This window comes from Artibeus jamaicensis, unplaced genomic scaffold (assembly GCF_021234435.1).
Source record: "Artibeus jamaicensis isolate MK-2021 breed Jamaican fruit bat unplaced genomic scaffold, CSHL_Jam_final contig_1015, whole genome shotgun sequence".
Lineage (NCBI taxonomy): Eukaryota > Metazoa > Chordata > Mammalia > Chiroptera > Phyllostomidae > Artibeus > Artibeus jamaicensis.
This window is the reverse complement of record NW_026521194.1, coordinates 9,161,158-9,188,384: the sequence shown is the minus strand read 5'-3', so window position 1 is coordinate 9,188,384 and position 27,227 is coordinate 9,161,158. Positions and strand designations below refer to the sequence as shown.

At 55.2% G+C, this 27,227-nt stretch overlaps 1 protein-coding gene across 11 annotated transcripts in view; it reads right to left on the bottom strand.

The window, feature by feature from the left end:
* TNS1 (tensin 1) overlaps nt 1–27,227 on the bottom strand; it is a 158,360-nt gene that overhangs the window by 74,795 nt on the left and 56,338 nt on the right. For 10 of the 11 annotated variants that reach the window (XM_053670648.1, XM_053670665.1, XM_037132234.2 and 7 more), the window contains 11 exons: nt 19,044–19,085; nt 18,204–18,254; nt 12,191–12,240; nt 9,907–10,087; nt 7,618–7,668; nt 6,380–6,502; nt 5,920–5,984; nt 4,271–4,354; nt 1,173–1,285; nt 713–773; nt 400–475 (listed from right to left, as the gene is read on the bottom strand). In XM_053670648.1, the coding sequence (XP_053526623.1) occupies nt 400–475; nt 713–773; nt 1,173–1,285; nt 4,271–4,354; nt 5,920–5,984; nt 6,380–6,502; nt 7,618–7,668; nt 9,907–10,074 (741 nt within the window). In that variant the 5' untranslated portion in view covers nt 10,075–10,087; nt 12,191–12,240; nt 18,204–18,254; nt 19,044–19,085. Of the gene's footprint in view, nt 1–399; nt 476–712; nt 774–1,172; nt 1,286–4,270; nt 4,355–5,919; nt 5,985–6,379; nt 6,503–7,617; nt 7,669–9,906; nt 10,088–12,190; nt 12,241–17,148; nt 17,279–18,203; nt 18,255–19,043; nt 19,086–27,227 lie in introns of those variants that run through there. The other variant, XM_053670817.1, reaches the window with a different exon arrangement.

The window sequence follows — 27,227 nt, the reverse complement described above, 5'->3', positions numbered from 1 at the left end:
GGGACAAAACTACCTCTCAAGAATTTCCTGCATACAGATCAGAATGGAAAAAGTAGGAGCAGATTCAAACTGACAGAGGAAGGGCTGAATCTAAAATCGAGGGAGTCCTTGTCACCAATCAGAAGCCAAGAGGTAACAGCTCCCACTGATAGCTATTTCCCCAGCTCTTGTAGAACAAGAGGTAAGCCCAGCAGAAGGGATGTCTGACTGCAAGGCAGGAGAATGAACAAGGATTGTCAGAGGTTGGAAGGCCTTGCAAGAGACCTGAGAGCCTACAACCCCAAGGCTGGTGGCCCAGCAGGAGTGAGGTCTTGCCTAGGAGAGGCAGGAGGAGAGCAGGAAGAGAGAAGGGAGAAAAATAAACAAGGGGGGGGCTACAAGCAAAGGGGCAGTGCTCACCAAGATGTCTCCCTTCAAGAGCAGCCCAGGCTCAATGGTGATGCAGATGCTGGTCTGGCTGTCTCCCTGGACGTTGCTGTGGGGGAAGGTGGGCCAAGGGAAAGAGGGGCCGCTGCAGGGGCAGGCAGCTCATTTTCTCCCTTCTTGCCCTCTGCCACCAGGTCACTGGGAAGCTTTGCTGACCTCACCCCTTAGCCCTCTCCTGTAAGGGATTTTAGGAGGCCCCCAACCCACACACACACACCCCGCTGGCTCCTGGTCCTCAGCCTCGGAGCTGTGGCATCCACGCCTCTCATTCCTGTGGAATACTTACTAAATGCCAGATGTGTAAACGGGCTGCATGGCCTGGTAGATCCGGAGAAATGGCCGACACCCTGTCAGGGAAGGGTGGTGTTAGCTGAGACAGCAGGACAGTGGGAGCGGGAAGAGGGAGAAGAGAGAGTGAAGGAAGTCGGAGAGAAAGGAAGGAAGGGGGGGAGGAAGAGGAAGGAGAAAAAGAGAAAGGATCAATGGAAAAAGAAAGAGGAAGAAATACCAGCTTTTCATCCCCAAGTCATTTTAAGTTGACAAAACATGGCCACATCCAACATCCGTCAATAGGGACTGTGAGTGTCGAACCCACTTTGCAAATGAGTAGACTGGGGCTAAAGAAAGCTCAGGAAGTGGGCAGCTGAGCCTCCAACACCAGCCTGCGCTGTCACCACCCATGGCTGCCCCTTCGGAGGAGATGGAAAACAGAAGGGGGTGGGAAGCCAGAGGGCTGGAGCCCGTACCTCCTTTAGACTCGAAGTTGGGGATGCCGTGCATGATCACGTGGTGAAGAAACAAGGGCTTGTTGTTCATTTTGATGGTGCCAGAGAGCAGGCCGCTGAAGTAATGCACGTACCTGGAGCCGGGACAGGGGCAGCTTCAGCCAAGGAGGCCCACCCTGGGGCAGAGCCATCCCGCGTTCTCTTTTCCCCCAGAACACTGCCCTAGGTGGTCCCAACTAGCCTGCCCCCACCACCCGCCAATACCCCCAGGCCTCCCCGTGGCTGGGGTCTGCCAGCACAGCACAGACCTCCCTTGCTGCCTGAAGCCCCCAGGTAGGAAGGGCAAGCAGGCACTACTACACCTAGAGCTGGGTCTGGCCAAACCCCCAATTTGGGGTTCTCCAGCGACCCCTGGTGGTCAACATGAGCATCTCATTCCTGCTTCACTCCCAGCCCAGGAATCTCCTACTGGATCAGAAGTTCCTCCCCACAGGTATCCCTGAACTGTTCACCACTACACGAGATAGGCTGATGACCATCAGGCAACTCTGACATCCTTATCCAGAGCCCAAACCAAGCTGACATTCATTCCCACGGGCCCTGGGTCAGCTCCGCACAGGCCCGCCAGCCACAGGACCCTCCAGAGAATAATAAGAGCATAATAAATAGAGGCTTTCACTTTTTTTATTTCATGTCAAAGTGCAAGAAAGTCTCTCTAGATTTCATTTGGTGTTGGAAGATATTTAACTTCCACTAAGTACTATTAGCTCTAGAGTCAACATCTCCCAATTCTTTTAACAAAGATCTTGTTGGGAAAAATGGAAGGATTAACCTATTCCCACTCCTTCTAAACAGAAAGGAAAAAATTGGTTCAGAAAAGGTCATGAGCCTCCCAAAGTCACACAGCAAGAACACAAAGAGCTCAGAGTGAATGGGGAGAGGAGGTAAGAAGTCTAACTCCAGTGCATCTGCGGGAACAGAGGCCAATCCTTCTGCTATTGGCCAGTGCTTCCTTCTATTCTGATTGGCCAGAGGACAGCTAGCTGCATCAGCTCAACCAATCATAACACATCTGAGACTCCGAGGGAGCCAACAGGGGCTTTTGAGGTGGGTGGGACCAGAACCCAAATGACCATGATAAAAATCCCCTCCTATATCTTCACTCCTTGGCCTACCTCCAGGCCTGTGGGCCTCTGTCCCTGGGCCGGGGTGGGGCCACCTTGGATAACCCAAGCAAGATAATCTGATGGGCAGCGCCAGCTCCTATTCAGGCCCCTGCCCAGCCCCCAGCCCCATTACTCAAACCGGAAACCTGGAATGGCGGGTTCCTATCAGAACTTCTGATCAAGCCAACAGGATGTGTCTGTGTGCTGGGGACAATGAGTCCGGAGGTGGGGTGACAATGAATGGGAAAGCCGCAGGCCAAGCCCCTCCCTCCCTCTCACCCTGCCCTCTTCTCCTCCAACTGCCTCATTCCTTACCAGTGACACTGACAAGAGAAGGCGGGAAAGTGGCACTTTCACATTCGGGAACAAACAGAATAACCTACCCCTAAGCAGATGTGGGGGCTGATACGAGCTGCGAGGCAGACACAGATAGTGTAAACACACACACACACACTGAACACCGTGGAACCCCTGCGTGACCCTACTCCTGGGAGGCAGCACTGATCCCCATTCTCCAGGTTTCCAGCTTCAGAGGAGTGACTACTCTCTCCTCTGAAGCAGGCAGCTGCTCTCTCCAAACCACAGTATGCCACCACAGCATCACGCTCCTCTAGCTATACCCCTTGTCCTTTGATGGCAAGGGCCAGACTCGTGGCCAAGGCCAGGCAAGCCAGGGACTGAGGAGCGGGTACTTGAGCGATAGTTCTTCCCTCCCTGAGACGTCTTCCCTGGGAACACTCTCATTGATCCCCAGCTGCTCTGTCTGGCAGCCTAGCCAGGATTTTCTCCATGTAAAGATATCCGGTTTCTGATCCAGCTGACCTGAGGCTGGCCACCAGCTGCCTTGTGCCAACTGTAAGACACTGGGTTGCCTGAGGACTCACTCATTTCTGCTAGGGCTTCCCACTACAATGGCGGAAACAATCCCCAGCGGTGCCAGCGCATTTCTAGAGAGGCGAGCAAGGTAAGAGTGATGTGAGTTGGGGACACATCACTAAACAGCTGTCCCAGAGCTGAATCCAGGGGTGGCCCTCGGGATGTGGGTGTCACAACCAGGGGGCAGGTCCCTGAATACATTCTGGCTCTGCCACTGCTCTCTGTGGACCCTGGTCATGTTACATCCCTTCCCTCTGGGCTCAGGCTTCTCTCCTGTAAATGAGGGTGCCCTAGATTGTCGAGAGGTAGATCATCGTTACTCAATTTGGGGCTCAAATCCACCTCCTCCGAGAGGCAGTCCCTGGCCACAGTCATTCAAACAGCCCCGTCCCTCTCCCGTCAGCTCTCATTTCTGCAGAACGCTACCCCCCTCCTTCCCTAGAACTAACCGCTACCTAACAGTGTCTTGTTTGTATATTTACTTGTATAATGTCCACCCATCAGCTCACTAGGGGCAAAGGACTGTGTCCTGTTCAACCAGATATCTCTAGCACTCAAAATAGCACAGACCACCTAAAATTTGCCAAATGAATGACAGGGTCAGTCCCTGCCCTGTTCCCACCTGGGTTGTTGTGGACTCGAATGAGACCATGTGGTCAAGTGTCCTTGATAGCTTTCCCAGTAAAAGGTGACTCTTATTAAGGGTATGTGTGACCTACTCAGGGCAGGGACCTCAGCTTCCTATACTCATCCAAACACTGAAGCAGTTCCATTTTCAGGACCAAGAATGGAACTGCCTTCTCATACAGTCTGCCCTCTTGTACCCACACCAATGCGCCCCCCACACATACCCCCGCTGCTCTCCAGCACCAGGCTTGGGAGCCAACTGCTATGCCCATCTGTGGGCACACTCACCCATGTCCCTGAGCTCAGACCCTTCCTGGCTGGCTGCTGAACAGGCGTGCTTGGTGTGCCCCCACCCCACCTAGGCACATTGTCCCACCCCCCATGGGTATACAAGGCCAGTCCCCACATACAGCGAGCACACACATGCGTGCCCTGGGCTGTGAGACCCACCTTCTCTGAGATGGCTGGCCAATGGGTACAATCTTATCCTCGTAGAACCGCTTCATTGCAAACCGGTCCAGGGCCTGGTCGGCGCTAGGGGGAAGGACAGGTGATCAGAGGAGCCAACATCCAAGCACGAGAGCCCCTTCACCCCCTGCCTGTGCCCCAGACCCGTTGAGTCCTCCAGCTATGCTGTGCCGAGACCCTTTCAGGAAAAGACAGCCCAGCATCTGTTAATCCTGTGTGCTACATGGGGGTTGGAGCCAGACAGCTGGGAGCCCATCTCTAGCCCAGCACTTAATCACCATCACTGCACCTCGTGATGGGTCACTTAACCTTTCTGAGCCTGGGGTGTGTGTGTGTGTGTGTGTGTGTGTGTGTGTGTGTGTGTGTGTGTGTGAAATCAGTGATGCTTGTCTTCCTCAAAGTTCGTTATGGTGAGCTCACACCTCTAAAGAGCCTGAAACACGTAGGCACGTAGTAGACGCACAAGCAAGTGCTCACCATTAAGCAAAGATTAGGCTAAGACAGAGTTCTTAAAGTTGTAAAATTGCCATCCTACTAACAAGCCCTCCACAGAACATTCTCCCCACCCTCAAAGAGCGTTCAGAGAGATCATTTTAAAATGTAGACAGAACACATAACTCTCCCCTTATGATTCTGCCAACGACTTCCCATCACTCTTAGAATAAACCCCAGAGTCCTTATCCAGTCCTACAAGGCTCCCAGGCTCTGCCACCCCCCCAGTTTTACTTCCTACTCCTTATCCCCTCACTCACTCAGCTCAAAACACGCCAGCCCCGGCATGCGTTCCCACCACATGCCTTGGGCCTTTCTTCTCTCTCTGCCTGCAAAGTTCTCTCCCAGACTTTACATGACTCAGCCCATCCCTCCCTCCTCCACTTAATGCGGGTCTCTGCTCACATTACCACCTTCCCCAGAGGCCTCCTCTGACCTCTGTCATGCTGTGGTCCCCATTCTTTCACAGGACTTATCACCTGCTATTACTGATATACTTGTTTCTTTAATGTCCATAAGGACAGCGGCTTGGCTTTGCCCACTGCCGTATTCCCAGCACCCAGAACAACGTCATGGCTGGTCAGTAACCACTGTCGAGTGAATAAACAGATGCATGGGTGGGTTCCTCTGCCTCTGCAAAATGGAACCAAAATGGGACTCCTCCACTGCTGTTTACCAATCTTGCTCCAAAACGCCTCATGGGAAAGGGCCCTGCTGTCCAGAGACAGGAGGACGGGTGAGAAGATCTCTAGGTGGTTCTGCTGGACCCAGATCTGATCCAGCATTTCTTTCTGACACCCTTCCTGCTCACCCAGGGAAACAGAAAGCAGTCTGGCAAGAAAAAGTGGCCCATGAAGCTGGCTAGATGGACTGTCCATGGCTGGGCCTGGCCCCCGAGGCTGCCCCACCAGGACCTACAATGGAGGGATGGACTCCCCTCCCTCCTGCCCTCTGTCCACAGGCCCCTGCCCGAGATGCGGCTAGGTACCTTCCTTCGCAGGGCGCTCCCTCATCCTAAGCACCTCTCATCCCCTCCGCCTTCATCCTCCAGCCCCAAGGAAGAGACAGGTCCTGGTGGGGTGGAGAGGGGGTTTCTGCTGTCAACATTCCGAGAAGGGGCGGCTCAGAGGCCCTCTTACCTGGCTGAAATGTTGCTGTAGTGCATGTACGCGGCAATGACAACTCCTATTCTGCCTCGGTTTCCCTGAAAGAGTCCCCAGACACAAAAGCCTTTATTTGTAAAACCAGCCTACTGCTTTAGGGTCCATTCAGAACTTGGAGGAAAGGGGGCAGGGGCTGGAGAGAAGCGTATAGTTCTAAGGGAGAATAGGAGGAAAAAGAGAATATGAGAAAGGGAGGGAAGTGGGGGCCGGACCTCAGAAGAAACAGCTGATCACCCACCACCCTTAAGGGTCCTACAAGCTGGTACCCCACAGCCCCTGGGACAGAATCTATCATGCTCTAGAAAGGAGAATACATACGGACTTACACACTCACACACCCAAGGACACAGGAAGGTATAAGCCCTCATCCAAGGGTGTCTTCACGCATGTGCACACACAGACACACACTCACACACCCTGCGGCCCCCGCTCTGACCTTGTTGTGTAGAACGACGACATTGTGGGGGTCTGCATTGAGCCAAGTGTCCATGGCCTTGCAGACGCTGCAGATCTTCTCCAGGGCTGGGGTGTGGAGGTCAGGCCAGCCAAATTCCAGCACCTGAGGCCCAGCCAGGAGTGAGAGGTGGCAGACGCCCGGACAGTCCCCAGGCAGTGGGGGCAGCACACACCCCCCATGACAGTACCGGGGCAGTGGTCACCAGCTGCTAGGCCTCGGTTACTGCCCTGCCCATCAGCCCAGCTGGGGATTGGGGGTGTGGAGACAAAGAACAGTGGCCAGGACTAGACGCCCTGTGCCTGAGTCTCAGTTCTGACACTGGCTCACTGTGGGGCCTCTGGCCAGTCATGGCCCTTCTCCCAGCCTCAGTTTTTATATGTGTGTAAAACAAAGGCTTGGGGACAATGACTTCATGATGTAACAGGACCCCCAGCACTCCCCACAAGTTCTGACCCCACACACAACCCCAAGGCCTAACTCAGGACAAAGGAGGACAGAGCAAAGGGCTCCTGGCTGGCCGTGGCTGTTTTCCAGGCCCTGGCCACGTGCACCATTGACTTTTTCAGGCAGCCCAGAGAAGCTGATGGAGACAGAGGGCAGGCCTAAGCAGTACTCTCCAGGCTCCTCAAAATTTTCTAAACTCACGGAGCTCTAAAGCAAGAGAACTTCTGCTTAGAAGGGCCCAAAGAGTGCATGTAATCCAGCCTGTCCACTTTCAGAGGTGCAGACTGAGGCCCAGAGAAGTATGTCACTTCCCCAGGGTCACACACAGCAAAGGCACCAGAATCCAGGAGCCAGGAGCTGGCACCAGGCCAAGCGCTGCACACCGCCCACCAGGCAAGCGAGCGAGAGCGGGCGGTAGGAAGGTCTACATTGGCTATTCCCAGCCAGTTTAAATCCAAAGTGCCTTTCAATAAAACTAAAAATCTCACAGCTCCAGCCTCACCCCAGAGAGGCTACGTGCTCCCCAGGGGAGGCAGACCTGGGTGGAAATCGCCGCATTGAGTTTTGTTTGTTGTGATTTGTATTATGGAAACAATGAACAGATCCTTTCTCATTTTCCGAAGAGGAGATGGCACTACACTAGACTTTGCAAATTGTCACAGCACTCTTCCCAAACTCTAATGTGGGAACTTCGGGGAGAGGGGGCCTGTCTGTTATCTCTCTCTCCCTCCCAGGCAGGTGGAAGCCCCCACCCCCACCCGGCATGGACTCACCTTGGTGTGGAGCTTCGTGATGTCAGGTCTCCGCTCAGAGAGGTTAAAAAGCTGGAAGGAAGAAAAGGAAGAGATCGTGAAAAGGCTCACCTGCGGCTCTCACCCCTGCTGGGAATCTGCCCACGCGTGAGCAAACGTGACATCCCATCAGACACCCACACTGACCAACAGGAACTCGACTGTAGGTTCTCAGGATAAAGAGGGTGGGGAGAGAGAAGTGTGGACACTCAGCCACACCCCTCAGTGAGGGGACGTCCAGAACTAAAGACGAGAAGGGGATGGAACCTGTCTTGGGTCCCACGTGCCACCCCCAAGGTGGCCATCTCCCCATACTGAATGGAACCTTGTGGTGTCCAGTGTTAAGTATTTGGCCTTCTCTCTGGTTCCTATCTCACAGGTGGACTTCAGAACCTCACCCCCTGAAGGTACAATGGCTCTGTGGTCAGACACCCCCATAGGAGGCTGCAAACCATCCCAGATGGACCCTCTCAGACCTCAACGCATGCTGTCCAATACCTAACCACATCCCATGAGAATCCCCCAATCTCTGGAATTCCTGTCCCCACCTCCACCTCACACCTCAAAGACCACTGCACTGTGTCTGGGGAGGAAAAAGGACCCCACAGTCTGGAACAGACAGAATAGAGGAATGTTGGCACAGGCCCATGAAATCTTGGACTCCCAAAGTCAGGAAGGACCTTAGATGGCGTTTAGTCCATGTTTGAGCCCCATTAGGGAACATGCTCTACTACATTAATATTAGCTACCACTCGATTATCCACTACCTGTCATCCTGTGCTGAGAACTTCACGTGTATCAGGTGGCTTCATTCTCTCAACAGCCACAAGAGGTGGGTAGTATTATTAGGCCCATTTTACAGATGGGGATCTTAAGGTTTGGTGAGGCTAAGTGGCCAAGATCAGCTACCTAGTAAGAACAGAGCCCGCATTTGAACCCAGGACTTTCTGATGTTTAAAGCCAAGCTCTTAACAAAGCCCAACACAATTGATGGATGGGTGTCTGTAGTGGGTTGAATAGTGTCCCACAAAAATTCACATCCACCCGGAACTTCAGAATGTGACCTTATTTGGAAATAGGGCCTCTGCTGATGTAAGTAGTTAAGGATCTAGAGATGAGCTCACCCTGGATTCAGGGTGGGCCCTGAGTCCAATGGCTGGTGTCCTTATAAGAGGAAGAAAGGACACACAGAGAGTCACAGGAAAGAAGGAAGGCCATGTGGTGATGGGGGCAGAGACTGGAGCTACATAAAGCTACAAGCCAAGGGTCACCAAAGACACCAGAGCCACCAGCCGCAGGGAAGAGGCAAGGCAGGCTGTTCCCCTCCAGGATTCAGAGGGAACGTGGCCCTGCCAACACTCCGATCTGGCCTCCGGATGTGAGAAATTGAATTCCATTGTTTTAAGTCCCCTAATGTGCGGTAATTCATTACAGCAGCCCCAGCCTCCTAATACAGCTTCCTACGGCTGCCGCTGTGCGAACATCCAAGGCAGCCCCTTGAGGCTGCACAGTCCACTCTACAGGTCCAGCCCACATGTACCTCCCTGTAAAGAGGACCTGGGCCTTCCTCTGGGGCCAGGATTGGCCCATCCCCCCGGCTGCCTCTCTGACATTAGAGGAGACCGCTGGCGGCCACTCCATCCACATTTGTGAGGCGGTTCTCCTGGGCCAGGTACAGTCCCACTGCCAGCAACACAAGGCCCCTTCGGACACACTCTGCCACATCTCTGCCCTGCGACTTCTCAGAGGTGCTGACAATGTGCCAGGCCTGCCACTTCCTGACACTGTGAACTCAAGCAGATGCCCCACCTCTCTGGGCTGTGACAAAACCTGATTTCTAGGGCTGTCCTGAAGGGTCAGTACGTGGAAGCGGGTGGAACAGGACCTGGCTTGTAGTAAGTACTCAAAACATGAGCTCTTATTGTTACTCGCTTCACCTGGTCAACACATATGCACTCACACACACATGGGCACACACACATGCACTCATATACATATACGGGCACACATACAAAGACATGATGCATGTGCGCACCGGCACACGTGACTTGGTTCCAGATGCCACATTCCAGCTGCACGTACTCCTTACAGCAGGGTTGGGCTAGAGTAGGAGTGAAGATTCCGGCCACGAGAGACAACCAGGGCCAAGAGCACATGAATGAAGAAAGAACAAAGAGCTGGCCCAGGGTGAGTGGGCCGGGACCCCAGCAGGGGGTGGCAAGCAGAAAGGGCAGAGGAGTGCTGGAAGAGCGAGTGAGGGGCCGTCCTCACCAGGTAGTTGCCTCCATGTTTGGACTTGAGCATCTGGGCCACCTCACGCAGGTTGCTCCGGAAGTTCTCCTCGTTGGCTGTGCTGGGGAAGGAGACGGCGATGATCCTCTCTGTGACGTATACCAGGTCCAGCTCACAACTGTCCTCCATGGTCCGGCTCACACTCATGTTTCTGGGGAGACTAGCAGAGAGAGGGTTCTAGATCAGACTCTAGAGTCCTAGGGCAAGGAACTGATATATCTGTTCCCCTTACACACTGTGCATGGCCTCCATATCCATCCCAGGAAAGCTGGGCTGCTCCCTGGTCCAGAGCCAAGATCAGAGGCTGCCCCTGACAAGGCCAGTGCAGCCAGCAAGGCCAGCCCGGGGCCCAGAGAGAACAGAGCCAGGCAGGGGCTGGCAACGATCACAGGCCATGTTAGAACCAAACGGTGATGACACCAATCCTAGGTTCCATCAATTCTGTTGGCACTGCCTTCATCCTTGATCTCAGAAGTCAGAGCCAGGGCCCCAGGAGTCCAGCTGTACCTCGCGACACACAGCAGCCACCTGGTCTGGCAGAAGTGTCTCAAAGGGTCCTGGGACAGCTCCAGAAGAGGAAGGAGAGGCTGAGCCGGGTGCTCTCCAGCATCCCAGGCTGAGCCTTCTGCTGACCTCCCCAGCTCTGGAGCTGCGCAGTGGGCAGGGAGGCCTCTCAGGGGAAGGGGCGGCTCAGGTGACATGCTCACCTGGGCTCCAGGTAAGCCAGACCTCGGTGAGCATTCCAGCCCTCCCCGCAGGCAGGCCAGCTCCTGCCCTTTGTGCCCTGGCTCTCTCCCCACCTCTGGCAGTTCCCACCACGGCCGGGGCTGCTCTGTGGCAGCAGCCTCCCTGATTTCTAAGGGCCCAGGAAGCAGAGGGTGCAGAGCCTTTGCTGCTAACAGCAGTGGCGGGTGGCCCCCAGAAGCCCGGCACCACCTCAGCTCCCAGGAGAGGAGGAGAGCCCCCTGGGCCGGGCACTGGATAAGGGGAGGTAAGGGGCCACATCTTGGTACGTCACCCAGCTTCTCTTCCAGGGGGAGGGTCCAAGGTGCCCACCGGGGTGCTGATGGGGAAGGGGAAATGGATCTTGTGACACTGGAATTCCATTCTGAAGCCCACCTGTAGCTTCTGGGGTTACCGTACACCCTCCCCACCTGCACACCTTCCTACCCCATCACTAGCCTCGTAGTGTCTGGCTTCCCCTCTCTATCCGAGGTGGGCAACACTCACATTTCATTTTGACAACCTTTCACTGCTGTGACTGGAGGGGCAGCAGGAGGAATACACCAGGGCATTTCAAAGTGAGGGGGCGGCGCTGAGAAGGGCATCCAGCACAGGGGCAGAATCCTGGTCTCAACCAGGGTTAACTCTGAGCCCAGCTGTGTGTGTGGGGTTTGGCGATGGAGGAGCCAGGGGCAATGAGACTTCTCTGTGGTGGGGATGACAGGGACCAAGGGTGGAAGGGCCAACAGGCTGCAGTGAGGAGCACAGTGTGAATTTGAGCTCTGACCCCGCCATTCCTCACCCCAAAGATAAGCGTCTCACTGCAGCCTTTGGAGGTGGGGTTCCGGCCTCAGGTCCCTACCTACCGCAGGTGAAAGGCGCCACCACCTGACAACCTCAGCACTGCACCAAGTGCCCACCCACCAGGAGGTGCTTCTCAGCTGTCAGGGGAGGGAGGAGTCTTCTAAAGAGCAGATCAGGTCTGTGGGCAGTGGGCAGCTGGGCCACAACATGTTGGGGGCTTCAGCCACATACCAGGCCACCTCTAGTTTAGGCCCCGTCTTCCTGGGCCCAAATTCTCACTTATCTCTGGAGCCTTATGGGGGAAGGTGAGGCAGAGAGGGAAAGGCCCAAGCCAGAGAACCTGGATGCAGGGAAAAGAGGCTCTGGGTCAGCAAGGCGCCGAGTCCCCGTGTGTGACCTTGAATAAGTCACCTCATCTCTCTGAACCTCAGTTTCTTCATCTGCCAAATGGGAATAAAACATTTACCATGCAGGTGTTTTGCAAGGACTAGATGAGATCATGCAAGTCAGTAAAGAATTCAGCTCAAGGCTGGCTTCCAGCTAGAACTCAGAACATGACCTTTGCCAAGGGGCATTTATCTGCACCCTCTGGCTGAGGCTTTCACGACTGCCCATGCCCCCTACCACTGGCGTCATGAGCTTGGTCTCAGAGACCCAAAGGCATGACTTGAAGGGAACACCCGCAGTGACCTCACTGCCAGCACCCCCACCCTGTGCCCCTGATAGCGAGGCATACCTGATAGGCTGGGGATGGGGCTGGACACTCGGGGTGACTCTGGTGGAGCCCTAGGAAAGAGAAATGAGAAGCAGCATTATGGAGGAGGCAGGCAGAGAGCTGCCCACGGGCACAGTCAGGGTCATGGGCAAACACAGATCCTCTTCTTTCTCTGCCCACATTCCAGCCCAGGCACCCTAACACCCCAGCAACAAAGCAGCCCAAAGCCCAAAGCAATCAGTGCCAATTCCAGGTGAGTGTGCCTGCGCGTGTGTGTGAGCCCCCAAAGAGACAGGCGTTCCTTTCCCCCACAAGGATAAACCCCAGATGCTCAGAAATGGACCACGCCTGGGCTGGTGCCATCTGTACTGAGCACTCGCTCAATAAAACAGTACTGAATTGATGGAAACTCATTTCATCCTGATTGACTGGCCACCATAATAGGAAGCCCAAGGGGAGAACATAGACCGCAAGCATGAAAGAAGGGAAGGTGAGGGTCCACAACTCTCCGGCTCCACACCTTGCTCCTCCGACCACCATCACCCCACACTTCTCTCCTGTGAAGCAGCAACCCCAAGTCCTTCGATCGATTGTTTGGAGACAAGAGCAGCCAGGCATGACGTACACCAGCTGGGAGCAGCTTACGGCAGCAAGTCATGCTCCTGAGGACCCACCGCTCATTGCGTGTTACCCCCTCACCCACTCCCTCTTCCAGGTTGTCGACTTGCACAAAACGAGGCAAACAGACCCAAGCTGGTGTCCAAAACACTCCGAGGCACCCGGCGGTGCTGTGAGGAAAGCTCGGGCTTAGAGCCCCACAGCACCTGGCAGGGCTGCCCTGTATAGCTCACCACTCCGAGCCCCGGCAATGCCCACGTAGAGTGGGACAACCCTATGGGTTGTTTGAAGATTAAAAGGAATTACACATATACAGCGCGTGTATGTTGCTACTGTTACTACATCAAGTACAATGAGAAGGGCGGTTAAAAGATATAATCCTGCCTCCGCCTCTACAGAAAATCAAAGCCCTGCCTCACCTCTGCCACCAGCCGCCATCCTCTCAGCCTCCTTACACGATGCAGAACTGGACACGCGACTTCTAGAATCCCAGGCCTAACAGGAGCCCTCTGAGCCTACTGGCACTTTCCAAACATCCCCGGGCCTCCCAGAAACCAGCCATTCCCAACCACCAAGTTGCAAGCACCTCTTAGAGAAGACGGGATCACAGTCCGCCAATGAGGGGAGCAACTGAGGCAACAGCGACTCACCCCCAAGTCCTGACGACGGGCAGAATTCACCCTCAGACCTCGGGCTTGACCTCAAGAACAGAAGCCCCCTTCAGCCTCCTCCAGGCCCCACGAAGCATACGAGGCGGGAGAGTGAGGGCTTGGGGGCCCAGCTCCCCACTGAGCCCAAAGTCAGCAGCCCCCCTCCGATGAGGACCCTCCATCCATCAGCCCGTGAGGATGGATGGGAGGAGGCTGTGCCCAGAGTCCCCTCTGCCTGGGCTCCCACCCAGCTCTGCAGCTCAGCCTCGGCGGGCAGCAGCAGGAGGAAACAGCCAAGTGGGGCTGTCGGGGCGGAAAGTTTCTCTGTCTCCACAGCTCTCCTGGCCCTGAGGACTTGGGCTTGCATGAGTCAGGCATGGGCGGGGGGGGGGGGGTAAGGAGGGTTGTGTTTGGTTTTCAAGCCCCAGACCAGGCTGTTCCAAAACTACCCACCCAGAGGAACGCAGAAACCCAGCACTTCATCCATCTCCATTCTGCTGGTCCTGACGAGGAGTCACTGAGCCTCCCCAGGCCGCAGGCCCTGCTCCAGGCCCCGGGGCCACCCTGCTATAAATAGCCCCTCGGGCTTCATCTGTTGCTGATCCACAGCCACTTTTGGAGGAGGCCACCACAGCTGCTTCAAACAACTGGAAGCCACAACTGTAGCCAAGGCATGAGGTGTGGCCAGAGCCACAGGTCCAGGCGCAGGAAGCACAGGGAGACAGGGGGCTACCGAGAGGTGCTTGGGAAGGGGACCAGGGGGCTGAGGGGGGCCTGGAGCTTGCACAGCACAGGGGTGAGAAGGATGAGCTGGGCAGCAGAGCTGGCTCCCGCTTCCCCACCCCCCTTCCCAACATTACAACACTCCACATTCTTTAGCCTCCCCACCCCAAAAAAGCCAGGGAAGATAAACAAAAACTTGGCCCCAACAGAGTCTGGCCATGCCACCTCCAGAGGTGATAAGACAAAGTCCAAGCCCGCTCTGCTCCACCAGGCCAGCGGGGAAGGGGCGGGCAGGGAGGAAGCCGCCCCGGACAGAGACCCCACCATAGAGGACGGGGATGAACAGCCGGACGGTCATCCCCTGATGAATCACTGGGCTGCCCTCTAACTGACGGGGCTTCCTGTTTTCTGCAAACTTTGGGGGCATGTGACGCTCGCTGGCAGAACGCACACATGCATGGGTGACACGTCCGAGTGTTGGTGGACACAGAGCCACAGGGAGAACCGGAGAACCAGAAAACCACGAACGGGCATGGGGTGGGGGGGGAGGCAGGGAGGGAGCCTGTGAGCAAACACAGCCTAACGCTCAAAAAAACACACAGGTGACCTCACCCACGAGGAGGCTAGAAACCGGCATTTTCCAGCGTGCCTAATCATGCACGCTTGTTTCAGGAGGGCTGGGAGACAGTGGCGAGTGTGGTCATCTCTGCGCCCAGCCCTGAGCGCACGCGCTCCTTCCGGGGACTTTCACTGAGTGCTGCAGGCTATGTGTTAGGCAGCATCCAAGGCACCAGGGACCAGAGGAGGAGAGGCCAGGGCCCTGACCTCAGCGAGCTTATAATCTATGAAGAAAGGTACTCGTCCACGGAGCCCCTGATCTCACTTATCTGTGAAATGGGTCCAGCACAGTCTCACGTGATTTCACATCATTTCCCTGCTCACTTAGAGCTCTTAGAGAAAACTGCCAGAGGGCTCTACAAAGATTTTATTTTGAAAAGAAAAATAAGCTCTCTGTCTTCCTGTAATCCCATTCTTTTCCACACCGAGGCTCTCAAAGCCCTTTACTCACTGGTTTTGAACTTCCTCCCAGCCCCTCCCAGGGCAAAGATCAATAATAGGACTTTTGATCCAGCTTTCTGTGCACCAAGAACTCTCCCCTATTGTTACCAAAATAGTCTCTTCTTTCCTGAAAGGACATCGTCAAAGAAAATTCTGCAGCCTCCCAAAATAGGGTCTTACTTCTCTCACTATCAGTTAAGGCCTTCCTGGTGTCCAGCCCTCACCCTTCCTACTGCAGATCCAGCCAACCCTTTTTGCCTTGGTCCTCACTGTTGATCACCACTCAGCCATTCTGAGCACTCAAGTGCTGTGACCCTAGGCTGTCTTACCCACCCTCTCCCCCACCATACAGCAAGAAGCAGAAACGCCGGGACTTGGGTGGGGTTGCTTTAGAGCGGCCACTGTGTGGGAAGAGTCCTGCCTTCCTTTGAGGTCCGCAGACCAAACATAACAGCTCAGGACCAAAAGAAAAGCTGTTTCCTGAGCCCCGGTCCCCAGGGGACACAGTTGGGAGGAGGGTCCGTAAGCAATACCAGGGGCCATGTCAGGCAGCCAGAGATTGGTGACGAACCTACGTCAGGAGCCTATCCCCATTCCTATGTCTCCTCTGGGGGCACTGGCCACCCCTCCCTAAACACCAGCCCCTCCAGCCACACCCCTTCCTCTCTCCTTCCTGCCCACCAGCCTGGATTTTTCCACAACAAAGTGCGACACAGCACACCATCCACAGACTCCGCTACAAGCCAACCAGCAGAGGAAAACAGCCATTCCTGCCCCGGATCCTGGGCCATGGGCCAGAGAAGGGAAAACGGCTCAACAAACAGGCATCTTATCCCAGCAGCAGGCCCAGTGCTTCAACGATGTGACCTTGAAAACGGGTCCCCTCACCTGGGGCAGACAGCAGGACAGCCCGCCGGCTGGGCAGGGGAGTGACTCAGTCACCCCGAAGCTATCCAACCCCAAACAGGTGTACTGGACCTAAAACTTGGGTTTCCTCCCCTTCTGTGCACTACACAGGCCATTCTGTGGGTTCCTCCGATAGTGAAGACTCCAGCTCACCCTGGCTAAGTGGACTGACTGTGCTACAAGAACTCATTGCCTCCAAAACTTGAGCATTAATTGCAGACCAGGAGCGCTTACAATGTGGGCAGAGACCATAGCCCACATTGGGCTATGTGGAATCGGCCTCACCTTCCCTGCACTCCTTAGACTAGACTAACAACCAAAGCTCCTCTTGTCCCTCCTCCCACATCCAGACAAGGCGCCACCCTATCCAGCCCTTATACATTCATCCCAGATAACAAAACCCACCCCCCAACAAAAAAAAACAACTCCAGTCACAACGAAAGGGCCAACTTTACTTCCCCAGGACCAAAGCCATACACACCCTGTGTCATAAACTCTGTCATGAAGTCTAACTTCACTCTCTCTTACTGTGGGGTCTGTCTGACCCAGGCAGGGGTTGTGGGAGCAGCAGCTCTAGGACCTGACTTATAAGAGGTTCTAGAACATCAGCTACAAGTCTTGGTTCACACACCATTACCCTGTCCCTGAGCCAAGGGCTGGGAGTCCCAGGTAACACCAGATCTAAGCAGTGGTCCCAGGAAAAAATGGATAAGGCATTGAGTCATTGAGCCCCCCTAAGCCTCTGTGCACTCATCTACAAAATAGGGTCACAGTATCTGCCACAGGGGATGTCATGAGTATCCAACAATACCAGCTCCTGGCCCATGGTCAAAATAACAGTCACAAGAATAGCTACCATTTATTGAGCACATAGCCTATGCTTTGTGCGCATCAAGCTCGTTCGTTAATCCTCAGGTCCACAAAGAATTAAAATCTCCCTGCACCCCAGCCCCAGAAACATCACAGACTGGGACAGGGCTCCTCCCCAGCTGGAACGCTCTGCGCCCACAGGGCCCACCATACCTTGAACAGAGCCTTCCCCACTACTCTGAGAGGCATGCTCCGGCTCCTCCTGCAGGACGCCTCCCCGCGCACTGTGGCTGTGGTGGTGGGCTCGCCGCAGAAGTGCTGCCGCCTGCAGAAGCTGCCTCCTGCCACCCCAGCACCTCCCTCTGGGGCCCTCCCCACCGTGGGTCAGGCAGCTGTCAGATGATAGGGCCTCATGCCATCAACAGCTCCCCCTGTGCCAACCGCCAAAACCACTCCCTGTTCCTCTGCAGATTGGGGCGGGCAAGGGTGGAGGGGCCAGCAGAGGGGCAAACTGTCCAAGGAGGGCAGGGAAGGAAGGGAAAGGGCCAGCTCTGTTGGGCATCTGCTCCCAGAGTGTGAGGATGAGCTCGACACTAGCCTCGCTCAAAGCAGGGTCCTGGGAGAGCCCCCTCTGGCCCCTGCTGGGGTCCTTCCATTTAAGGAATGTGCTCATTGACTTCCACCAAAAATGCACGGCAGTGGCAGGAGGAGCAGGACGGACCAGCGGGCCCTCCTTCCAGCTTCCTCCTGAATCAATGGCATTAAAGCCACACAAAGGATTCTGCCATTTTCAAAGACTTCTTTCTCCAAAGAAGCAGAGCCTGCAATTCTCCAAGGTCCAATGACCCTCTAAGGGCTCAAGAGTCCCCCTTCATCTCTGCCCTTGGTCCCTCTTACTACAGTGTTGCTCAGTCCCCTTGCCCATACCTTGGTGACTACTCACTTACCACCCAGGCCGGCCTCACGGAGCCCTCCCCCTTCCACCCTCCCACCCTGGCAAAGTAATGGGCAAATGACCTCTGGACCCAGCCGACCAGGAGGCCAAGGCCAAGACTGAGGCCCAGTGTATAAGTAGAGCGGGCCTGCTCACCATCTCAGCCCCTCCTCCCCAGCTCAGCAACCAAGATGGACAACCCCTGCCTGCCCTTTGGGAGAGGAGAAGGATACCCTACCCAACAAGATAGGTGTGAGACATCAGCCGCCCACCCCCATTCCCTGTGAGCACCAGGGGCCCAGCCACAACCTTCTCTTCCCCTCCCCATACTTACGTCTTCCTCAAGACTTTTCCGAGTGTTTCCACCCCGGAAGGCGCCTTCTCCCTGCAGACAGAGACAAGGCAGTCAGAGAGGGAGTCAGGGAACATACCCAAAAGGCACCAGGTCTAGCACCTGCTCGGTTTGGCAGGGGTGTGGAGTAAGGGGGTGGGCAGAAGGGCCTGGGGGGGGCTTGATTGTTTAACACTGCTTTGTCCACTAAAGGTCTCTCTCAGAGTTAATCAAACCCTCTTCTCTGTGTCCAATGACAACTGTGGGAAACACTCTCATTTTGCAGATGAGAAAACTAAGGCACAGACAGGTCTGTGACTTGTCTACAGTCACATGATTAGAAGCTTGGAGGAGTCAGAAGTTAAACCCAAGTCTTCCATTCCAATCCATGCAACACCGGTCATTGCCAGGAGGTGCCTCTCAGTTGCTAACCTCAGTTTCCCCACTGCAGGACCCACTGACTTTTTTCTGTTCCTCTTCTATGCAGCCGCCTTGAGGAAACTGTCTGTCTCTCTGCTGAGTCAGAAAGATCTACTTGGAAAGATCCGCCTGGCTTTCTCAATTTCTCCATATGTAATCGAGAAACCCACATCTAACCACTAGCCTTTCTCTGCTCCCACCCCCGCCTCTCCCACTCTGCTTGCCCAGCTTCCCAGCGATCCATTCCCAAATGCACAAGCTCCCAACGGTTATTCTTATCATGCCCACCACTTCCCCCAAGTTCCCCATATCTACTCCAGAAGGATGTCCCCAGACACATCTGTTCACTTTCCCCAACTCCATCTTCCGTTCTCCAGCCTGCCCAGGCTGCCCCTGCCACCATGCCCGCCCACAGCCACTCACCGCGTCCACTACATTCTTCGGTGCACTCTCAGTGTTGATGGGCTGTGAACAAAGGGAAAACGCAACGTGAGGTCTTGGGACAAACATCCCCTGACGGGCTTTCTCTCCCAGGCTGGTGGCCACAAGGATGCCTCCTGAGGCAGGACATGATGCAAGCCCAGCACTCGAATGTAACCTGGCCATCCCTGGGAGGCAGAGTTTAGAAAATAAAAAGCATCCTATCGGTACTATCAACAACCAGCTTGACACACCTCACCCAGACCTCTGACTCTGGCAGGCGCTGATCCCTCATAAAGGAACCAGGAGCAAGGACAGTCATTGTCCCAACACGCCAGGCATTTCCATCAATACTGTCCCGTTCAGGAGCCCTGTGGGGTAGGTACCATTATTACTCTTGAGCCCAATGGTACAGATCTGCATAAGTTAAATGAGTGGTCCCAAGTCATCAGCTACTAATGGACTTTGAACCCCACCTTTGTATGAAATCGCAGCAGCCAGGGATGGGATGGGAGGCCTGCCAGAATCCTAACTCTGCCTCTCAAGGCCTCCCGCCGTTGGCCCTGCCCCTGAGACCTCAGTTTTCATGCTCAAAGCTCTGCTCCATCCAGACCGGCCCTGCAGACCCCCTCTCTGTCCCCCACATCCAAGCCTTTCCTTGTGGAACAGCTCCCTTTCTCTTCCTAGAAGCTCCCCTCCTCCAAAAAGCCCTCCAGGAACACTCCAGCAAGGAGGACTCTCTCTCCCACCTCCCAACTCCATTAAGTCTTGCTGTCTTGTGTTTATCTATATGGTCATTAGTATATGAATAATTGCATCCTAGGAATATGACTTGCTTTATTTGTGATTCTTATCCCATCTGCCTCCGAAACAGATTCAAAGCAGCATTTTTACCAATTCAGTTGCCATATCTCTCACACCAGGGACTGTGATTAATGGAGAGCAGGCCATGGATAAACACCTGCCAACTGATCCTGCCCCTCACCCCAGTGCCTCTCTCCCCCTTCGCTCCCCAGACCACAGCCTCGCTCCCCAGACCAAAGAGGTGCTTTCTGCTAAAGGCATCCTTAAAACTAGGTCCCTAGGACTCTCCAGAACAGGAGAGAAGCTTCCCAATCCAAGGCCGCCTCCCGACCACAGCTTCTAGGGCTGCGTTTCTAACTCAGTGAAGTGGTTAAAAGGGGGCCTTGAACCGTGCAGAAAGACTTGGACACAGCTGTCAAGGTCGTGAAACAAGCCTCTCCCGAACGAGCATGGGCCAGGCTAAGACAGAGCGTCTCAGAGTCGGAAGCGCCTGCGCCATCCCCAGCCCGGGGCCTGAAGCTGAACTGCTGGTGTCTGAAGACGGAGGGATTGACAGGATGGCCACGGAAAGGCCCTGGCACCAGCGAGAAGCGGGCTGGGACGGGCGCAGAGGAAGACCGCCAGCGGAGCTGCAGGCTGCCACACTCTTTCTGGCAATGACCCAGACTTTACCCCTGCTGCCTAGAAGACCGGTGGCTGAAACCGAAGCTTCCTTCCAGGGGGTGAAACTTCTGAGCTGTTCAGGGTCAGGAAGAAAGGACAGGGTCCAGGAATGGGGTAGGAGGTGGGGAGGTAGACCAGTCAGCCTCTCCAGCCCCCAGGTCCGCTCCCCTGGAATCTGAGGATGGCTCTCTGGAGGAGTACGGGTGACACACTCCACCCACTCCCAGTCCAGCCCTAATCCTCACCCAGCCACCGCCCAGAGCCCCCACTCCTGAGTCACAGGCCACTGAGCAGGGAGCAAATGAGCCCACTGGGAAATCCTAGCCCTCTGACCCCCACCTGTCTCTTCTGCCCCAGGGCTGTGTAATGGGCTGGGACTGACTACCCCCTCTCTGGTGCTCTGGGGGAAGAGGAATGCTTCCAGAGGGCAGACCCCAGGGGTCTTCTGTATGCACCCAGCTCTCCCAAGGCCAAAGCCCTGGGTCTCCACAGTCTGCCGACCCAGGCTGCACAGGTAGGGTGGTTCAGCAGGAGGGTGAGATGGAGAAGTTGGAAATGAAGCCCCTGCTCCAGGGAATCACAGGCCCTCATCCTGCTCTGGGTAAAGCCTCCTAGGAGGCCTGGACTCTCCCAAAGAGCAGGATGTGAGCCAGGGGGCCTTGAACTTGAGGGTGCCTCAGAAACGACTGGAGGCTGTTGACACACGGATGCTGGGCTCTCCCCAGAGGGTTGATCTGGAGGGACCTGAGAATGTGCATTTCTAACAGGGTTCCAGGCGTGGGGACGACACTTTGAGAAGCACTGGTCTAAGCTAGCAGCGTCAGCAGCGGACTGCCGGGCCACGTCCCAACTGTCTCGACTGCTAACCCTGTGAACTCGAGCAGGCCACTCCGTCCCTGCTGCTCCTCAGCAGGACAGACTGGCTCTGTGTTGTAAGAATCAAATGAGAGGAAGCACACTGAGCACTTAGAACAGGGCCTGGCACTTAGGAAGTGCTCAGTAAAGCGCTAGCAGTCATTTATCCTCTCCACCCTGCACACTCCCCGGGCCCTCCCAGGGCCCACCCTGCCCCACCTTGACCCTCCTGCCCCACCCCTCCCCTGTCTGGCTCGAAGCAGACCAGGGAGTTGGAGTCAATATTAGAAACCACAGGCCTCAGCAGTGCAAGAGAAACTTCTCTCCCTGCCAACAATCATCTGAGCACCGTCCTCTTGGCCCCCACCCCTTTCCCCGTGCCAGCTGGAGATGGGCCACAGAAAGACGCTTGCCAGCCATCAAATGCCTTCATCTTACTGGTCAAGATGCTTTCTGAAGAGCTAAAAATTTCCAAAAACCCCTCCTGACCTAAACACCCAGCGCCTTCCTGCAGTGTTTGCAAACACCCCCAGCATGCACGCTGTGCTCCCCACCCCTCCCCTCCACCCGGTTTCTCCCGGGACTGGAGTCCTGCTTCTCTGTTTCCCAGGAACTGCCAGCTCTGGGTCAGCGGGGAATGAGAAAAGTCAGGGACTGGTAACATGAGGGTGGGTCTGCCCTGAGGCCAAGCCTGCTCCAGGCCCTGCAGGGAGGCTGGGGTATGCTATAGGGAAGCTCCCAGGCCACGCCAAGCTGTGGACTCCTGAGGTGGCATCCCCAGAGTGCCAATGGCTGGCAGAGGCCCTTCAGCACACAGACACACCCACCCACCCCACAACACGTGTGCACACAAATGTATACATACACACCCTGCATCCTTGCACAGCACTCCTCAGAACAGCCCTGAGAGGGACTTCAGATAGCATCTCCTCCCTCCCCAATTCACAGATAAGGACCCTGCCTTGCAGAGAGGTCTGACTCACCTAGCCTCTCAGGGTGAGGTGAATGGCAGGACTGGGTGGGTACCAGTCTTGTCAAGCCCACTGCTGAGCTCACCTTGCAGCCCCGTGGCCCCGCCCCCAGCCAGCCTGCAGGCAAGTCAGCAGGGCACCTCCCCGCGGGCTCTTCCCTTCCTTCCTCCTGAGGCTCAGCTGCAGAAGGAGAAAGCAGATGGAACCCAGATAGGAACTGCCCCTTCTGCCCCCTTCCGTTGCTCAGTCCCAGGATAAAACCTGGATCTTAAGGCCCCAGGCTTTCCGAAGCGGAGGGCAGCTGACCACAGCTGCGCGACATCGGAGGTCTTTCAGGGCACCCCTTTCCCTCGGGCAGCACAACTCAAATCCAGCTCAGGAGCAGGTGGCAGTACTGGGACTTGATGTCACTTGACAACCAAGTTTTGCTCTTCGAGGGTCCTTCTATTCTAGGAACTCAAACCCAGGAGTCTGGAGCAAGGCAGGGACTGGGGAGAGGCTCGAAGGGCAGAAAATTCAAGGAGGTATTCATTCTCAGGTCGTTCCAAGTGCATGAGCACAATTCTGAGAGCAATGCCTCCTCGAATTTTGCACCTGGAGCACCTCACTGGCCTACCTCCTCCTGGCCCTGGTCTGGAGACGCCTTTCACAATGTTAACATGGTAACAGCAATCACTCATCAAGTGTTAATGCAAGTCTGGATGCAGTATTCGGTTCTTTGCTTCAGTGGTCACAAACCCTCATAACCAAATTCATAACCAATGTGCACAAGGTAAGCACTGACCCATTTTACAGTTGAGAAGACTGAGGGTCACACAGCTAGTAGGTAAGAGGGCTGGTGTTTGAACCCTACTCCTTACATCTACCCCTTCACACGGTCTCCTCTCCCTGAAGATGATTCCCATTCAGCTGCTCTTAGCCTTAAATCAACTGCCCTCCTGTTGGAAACAAGCTTTCTGAGACTTAAAGATGAATTGTCTCAGGTCCTCCAGAGGAAGAGATGTCCTCAGCACACTTCCCTAGGAAGAGGAGGAAATGGACTGCAGCAGGAAAGGCTGAGATCAGACATCAGAGAGAACTTCCCGAATGTGAGGGGTTGTGAGCCGCAGTGTGGATAAGGGAAGCTGCACATCCTTTCTTCATATTTTTCCCCCAAAACACTCCAAGCCCTCTCCAAGCCCGCATGGCCACAGCCAACTGTGCAGGCCCCAGCAGGGGCCATTTTTCAGAGGCTGGGGTGGCTGGGAGACTGCCCGGACCTTCACTCTGTAGGCCATGTCAGTGGCCTGCAGGGAGGGTGGGCTGGGAAAAAATGTATCTGTGGGCTGTTTCGGAGGAAGGAAAAGACAGAGGGCCATAGCGGGGTGGGTGGGGGAGGTGCCCAAGCCTGGGGCTGGGGGGAGGGGCTGGTGCAGAATGCGGACTCAGCCTCCAGAGGAACATTCCGTCCAGAAATTCCTCACACCCTCCCGACTCCACCCCTCCAGCTCTCCCCACTCTTGCCCCCTGGGATGCCTGGAATCTGGGCAGTTTTTCAGGGCCAAAGGACCCCATGACATCACATCTACTTCCATGGCAACGAACTGTGAGGTCACTGGCAGCGCTGCATGTTAAGAGGGGAAGGGAGCCGGTGGGTAGGGCTGCAGGGGCTGGAATGTCCTCAGCCCCAGGACCCAGAGCAAGTTATTCCAGGCTCACTTGTTCTAAAAATAGAACCCTAAGCAGATGAAGGGAGGGGGCTGAAAGCAAAAGAGAAGGGCAGGACGGCGCCATTTACTGGGCACTTAGAGGGGGCGTGACAAGACTGGCACATGGCACACCCCACACGCAGCCTGTCTGGGGGGACCACCAACAGATGACAGCAGAACAGCTAGAGCAGTGGCTAGAGCAGTGGCTAGAGCAGTGGCTGCAGCAGCTGCAGACCGACCACTCTTGAATCCCTTCTGGTAAATGAGGAAATCAAGTCTCTGGGGAGGCTGGGCAGCTCTATTAGGGCTCAGGTCTGCACCTCAAAGCCTGGGTTCACCCCTCACCACATGTTTATTTCCCAACATCCTGGGAGGGGAAGCTGATGGGGGCATAAGGGACTGGTGCTGGAGGGGTAGCACAGTCGGGCCAGGGTGGGAGGGGAAGGGGAAGCCAGCAGCCTGAGACCCCCAAGTGTTAGGGTGAAGTTACTCCAGGGACCACATCCCCTTCCAGGCAGGCCGAGGCCACCAGAGAAAAAGAACAAGCTGGATGTGATTAAGTGAAATGTGATGCCTGATGTTCCCTGCGTGCCCCCCCTCCTGGGGAGGGGCCTGGGCAAGCCCACTCCTGTCCTCAGGCCCTTCTCAATTCACCCTCAGGGACAAGCACCCAAGTCCTGGCTGAGGCTGGGCAGCTACGGGCATTCCACCCGACTGGCTCGTACATGCTCCCCAGGCTGTTCCAGCCCGGCTGGAATATTTCTTATCCCCTCTTGCCACTTTCCCCACTGGATGCTGCTCTCCTACCTGTCTGCCAGGGAACTGTGCTTCACGGGTCCTTCATCTCTGGTCGCCTTGCCCAGATCCTCCCCACCCAGTGTGGAGCACCTGCACCAGGCTCATCGGTTCCCCCAGCCCTCCTCCTGGCAGCCCCCTCACCACTGAGCCACACCCCACAGCTGGCAGCTGACTCCCCACTCTCAAACCCCCTTGTGGGTCATTTCCCCACTCGAGGACTCATAATGGCTCTCAGTGCTTAGCTCATCAAGTTCAAGTTCCCCACGATGACTTTTGCACTCCGCCCTTAAGTGGCCTCTTCCTCCTCGGGTGGATTCCGCTGCCTTTCCCACTCTCCCCTACCTGCGGCCTCTGCTCATACTTCCGCACTGCCCGCCATGCTTGTTCTCACCTGTTTCCGCACCCGGGCCATTCCCGCCAGCATCCCAGCCAGAGTTGCCAAAGTCAGACAACACTGCCTGGGCTCTCACCCCCAGCAAGGACACTGGATTTGCTGGAGCCCCATCAGTCTTCGTAATATATACCAAGGCCCTGGCCCTTCTCTGTTTCAGCCTTGCCACCTTCTGCAAAATCCTCTCTCCTTCTTCCCTCCTCTCTTTCATTTGCTCAAATTCTAAACCGGACTTGGAACAGGCCACGGACTTCCTCAACCACCAAAGCACAAACTGATCGCTTCCTTCCCTGGACACCACGGCCACCTCTGGTCTCTGACCACCTCTGGTCAGAACGCCCTAGCAGAGCACTAATTGTTTCCACAGCATAGTTCTCTCTCTTTCCCTTGAGCATGGCTCCCAGAGGGTCAGACCTTCACCATCCTGGGGCATCTCCTAGTGAGGGTCATAGGGGAGGTGGTCAGCACGTTCACGGATGCCTTAACCTCCAGGGACCATGCTCGTTCGCAGTGCAGCCCGAGAGCAGGCCCTCGGTGGGTCCCGAGGACTTCACCCAGACACCCCCCAAGGAGGGAAGCTCGAATCGGCACCTGCCTCACCACTAACAGGCATCAGTGAGCATGTTACGTGCTCCGGGGACAGAGAGCGACTCCCACAGATTGCCCCCTGGGCCATTTTTGGTGTTAGGGTGCTTTTTCTTTTTTTACTTTTTAAGTTAAAAGAGAGAGGAAAGAGAGAAATATGAATTTGTTGTTCCAATTATTTATGCATTCCCTGGTTGATTCATGCATGTGTCCTGACAGAGGACTGAACTCGCAACCTTGGCATACTGGGACGACGCTCTAACCAATGAGTTACCTGGCTCATTTCCCTTTAACCCAAGCCTCCTCCTCTCTGTAAGATCCTCCGCCTACTAGGCTCCACTTAACAGAGCAAAAGAAAATAAGCCAACTTGTCCTTCGATATGTTCTCACTCTCATTCCGCACCTGCCCCCGCCCCCAGTATTTTCCCTCCCTGGACTAAGCCACTGTAGCGGCGGCACAAACTGGAATCCCCAACCCCCTCACTGCTCTGGGAATCCTCTTTGGGTCGCAATGCCCACAGTTGACTCTCTTCTTTGAAAGTCAAGGCTCTGTCTGACTCCTCTCTCCTGGCAGTGTTCCACTTCCAAGAATCTCCCAAAGACGGAGGCCCGTGACCTGCTCAGTGCCCTCAGACGAAACACATTAGGGCCTGGAGTTTAAACCAACCAAAGTGGTCACTAGCCGCTCTCCGGGATGGAGAGCAAGAAGGCAGTGCCGGCCTGAGAGGCCCCACGCCCTTCCCGGTACCAGGTAACTCACAGCCTCTCATCTTCCACAAGGCAGCAAGGGGCCCTCTCACCCACATCTGACACAGGGGCTCCTTGATCATGTCATTTGAAAATTTAGGGCCACCACCTCACACCCATTAGTACACCTATCATAGAAAAAAATACATAAAATAAAAAGTTTTCAAGAGGATGTGAAGAAATTAGTACCTTTATACACTGTCACTGGGACTACAATGGTATATAGGCACTGTGAGAAACAGCATGGTGTGTCCCCCCCCAAAAAAACCAGAATGACCATATGATCCAGAATTCCCCTTGTGGGTATGTACCAAAAGAACAACTGAAAGTAGAGACTGGAAGAGATATTTACATACTCATGTTCTCAGCAGCTCTACACACAGCAGCTAAAACATGGAAATAACCCAAGTGCCCACTGACAGATGACGGGATGAGCAAAGGGTGGTCTGCACACACAGCGGGTCAGGAGGGGATCCCGACCCACGCCACGACACAGGGACGGATGCCAAGGACATGGTGCCAGTTCTTAAGCGAAATAAGCCAGTCACGAGGGAACAAATATTGTGCCATTTCACCTTCTATGAGCTGCTGGGAGTCAGCATGGTGGTTGCCGGGGGAGGGGAAGAGGCAGTTATAGTTCAAAAGGCGCACTCAGAAATACTTAAGATGGTAAATGTCACGTGCA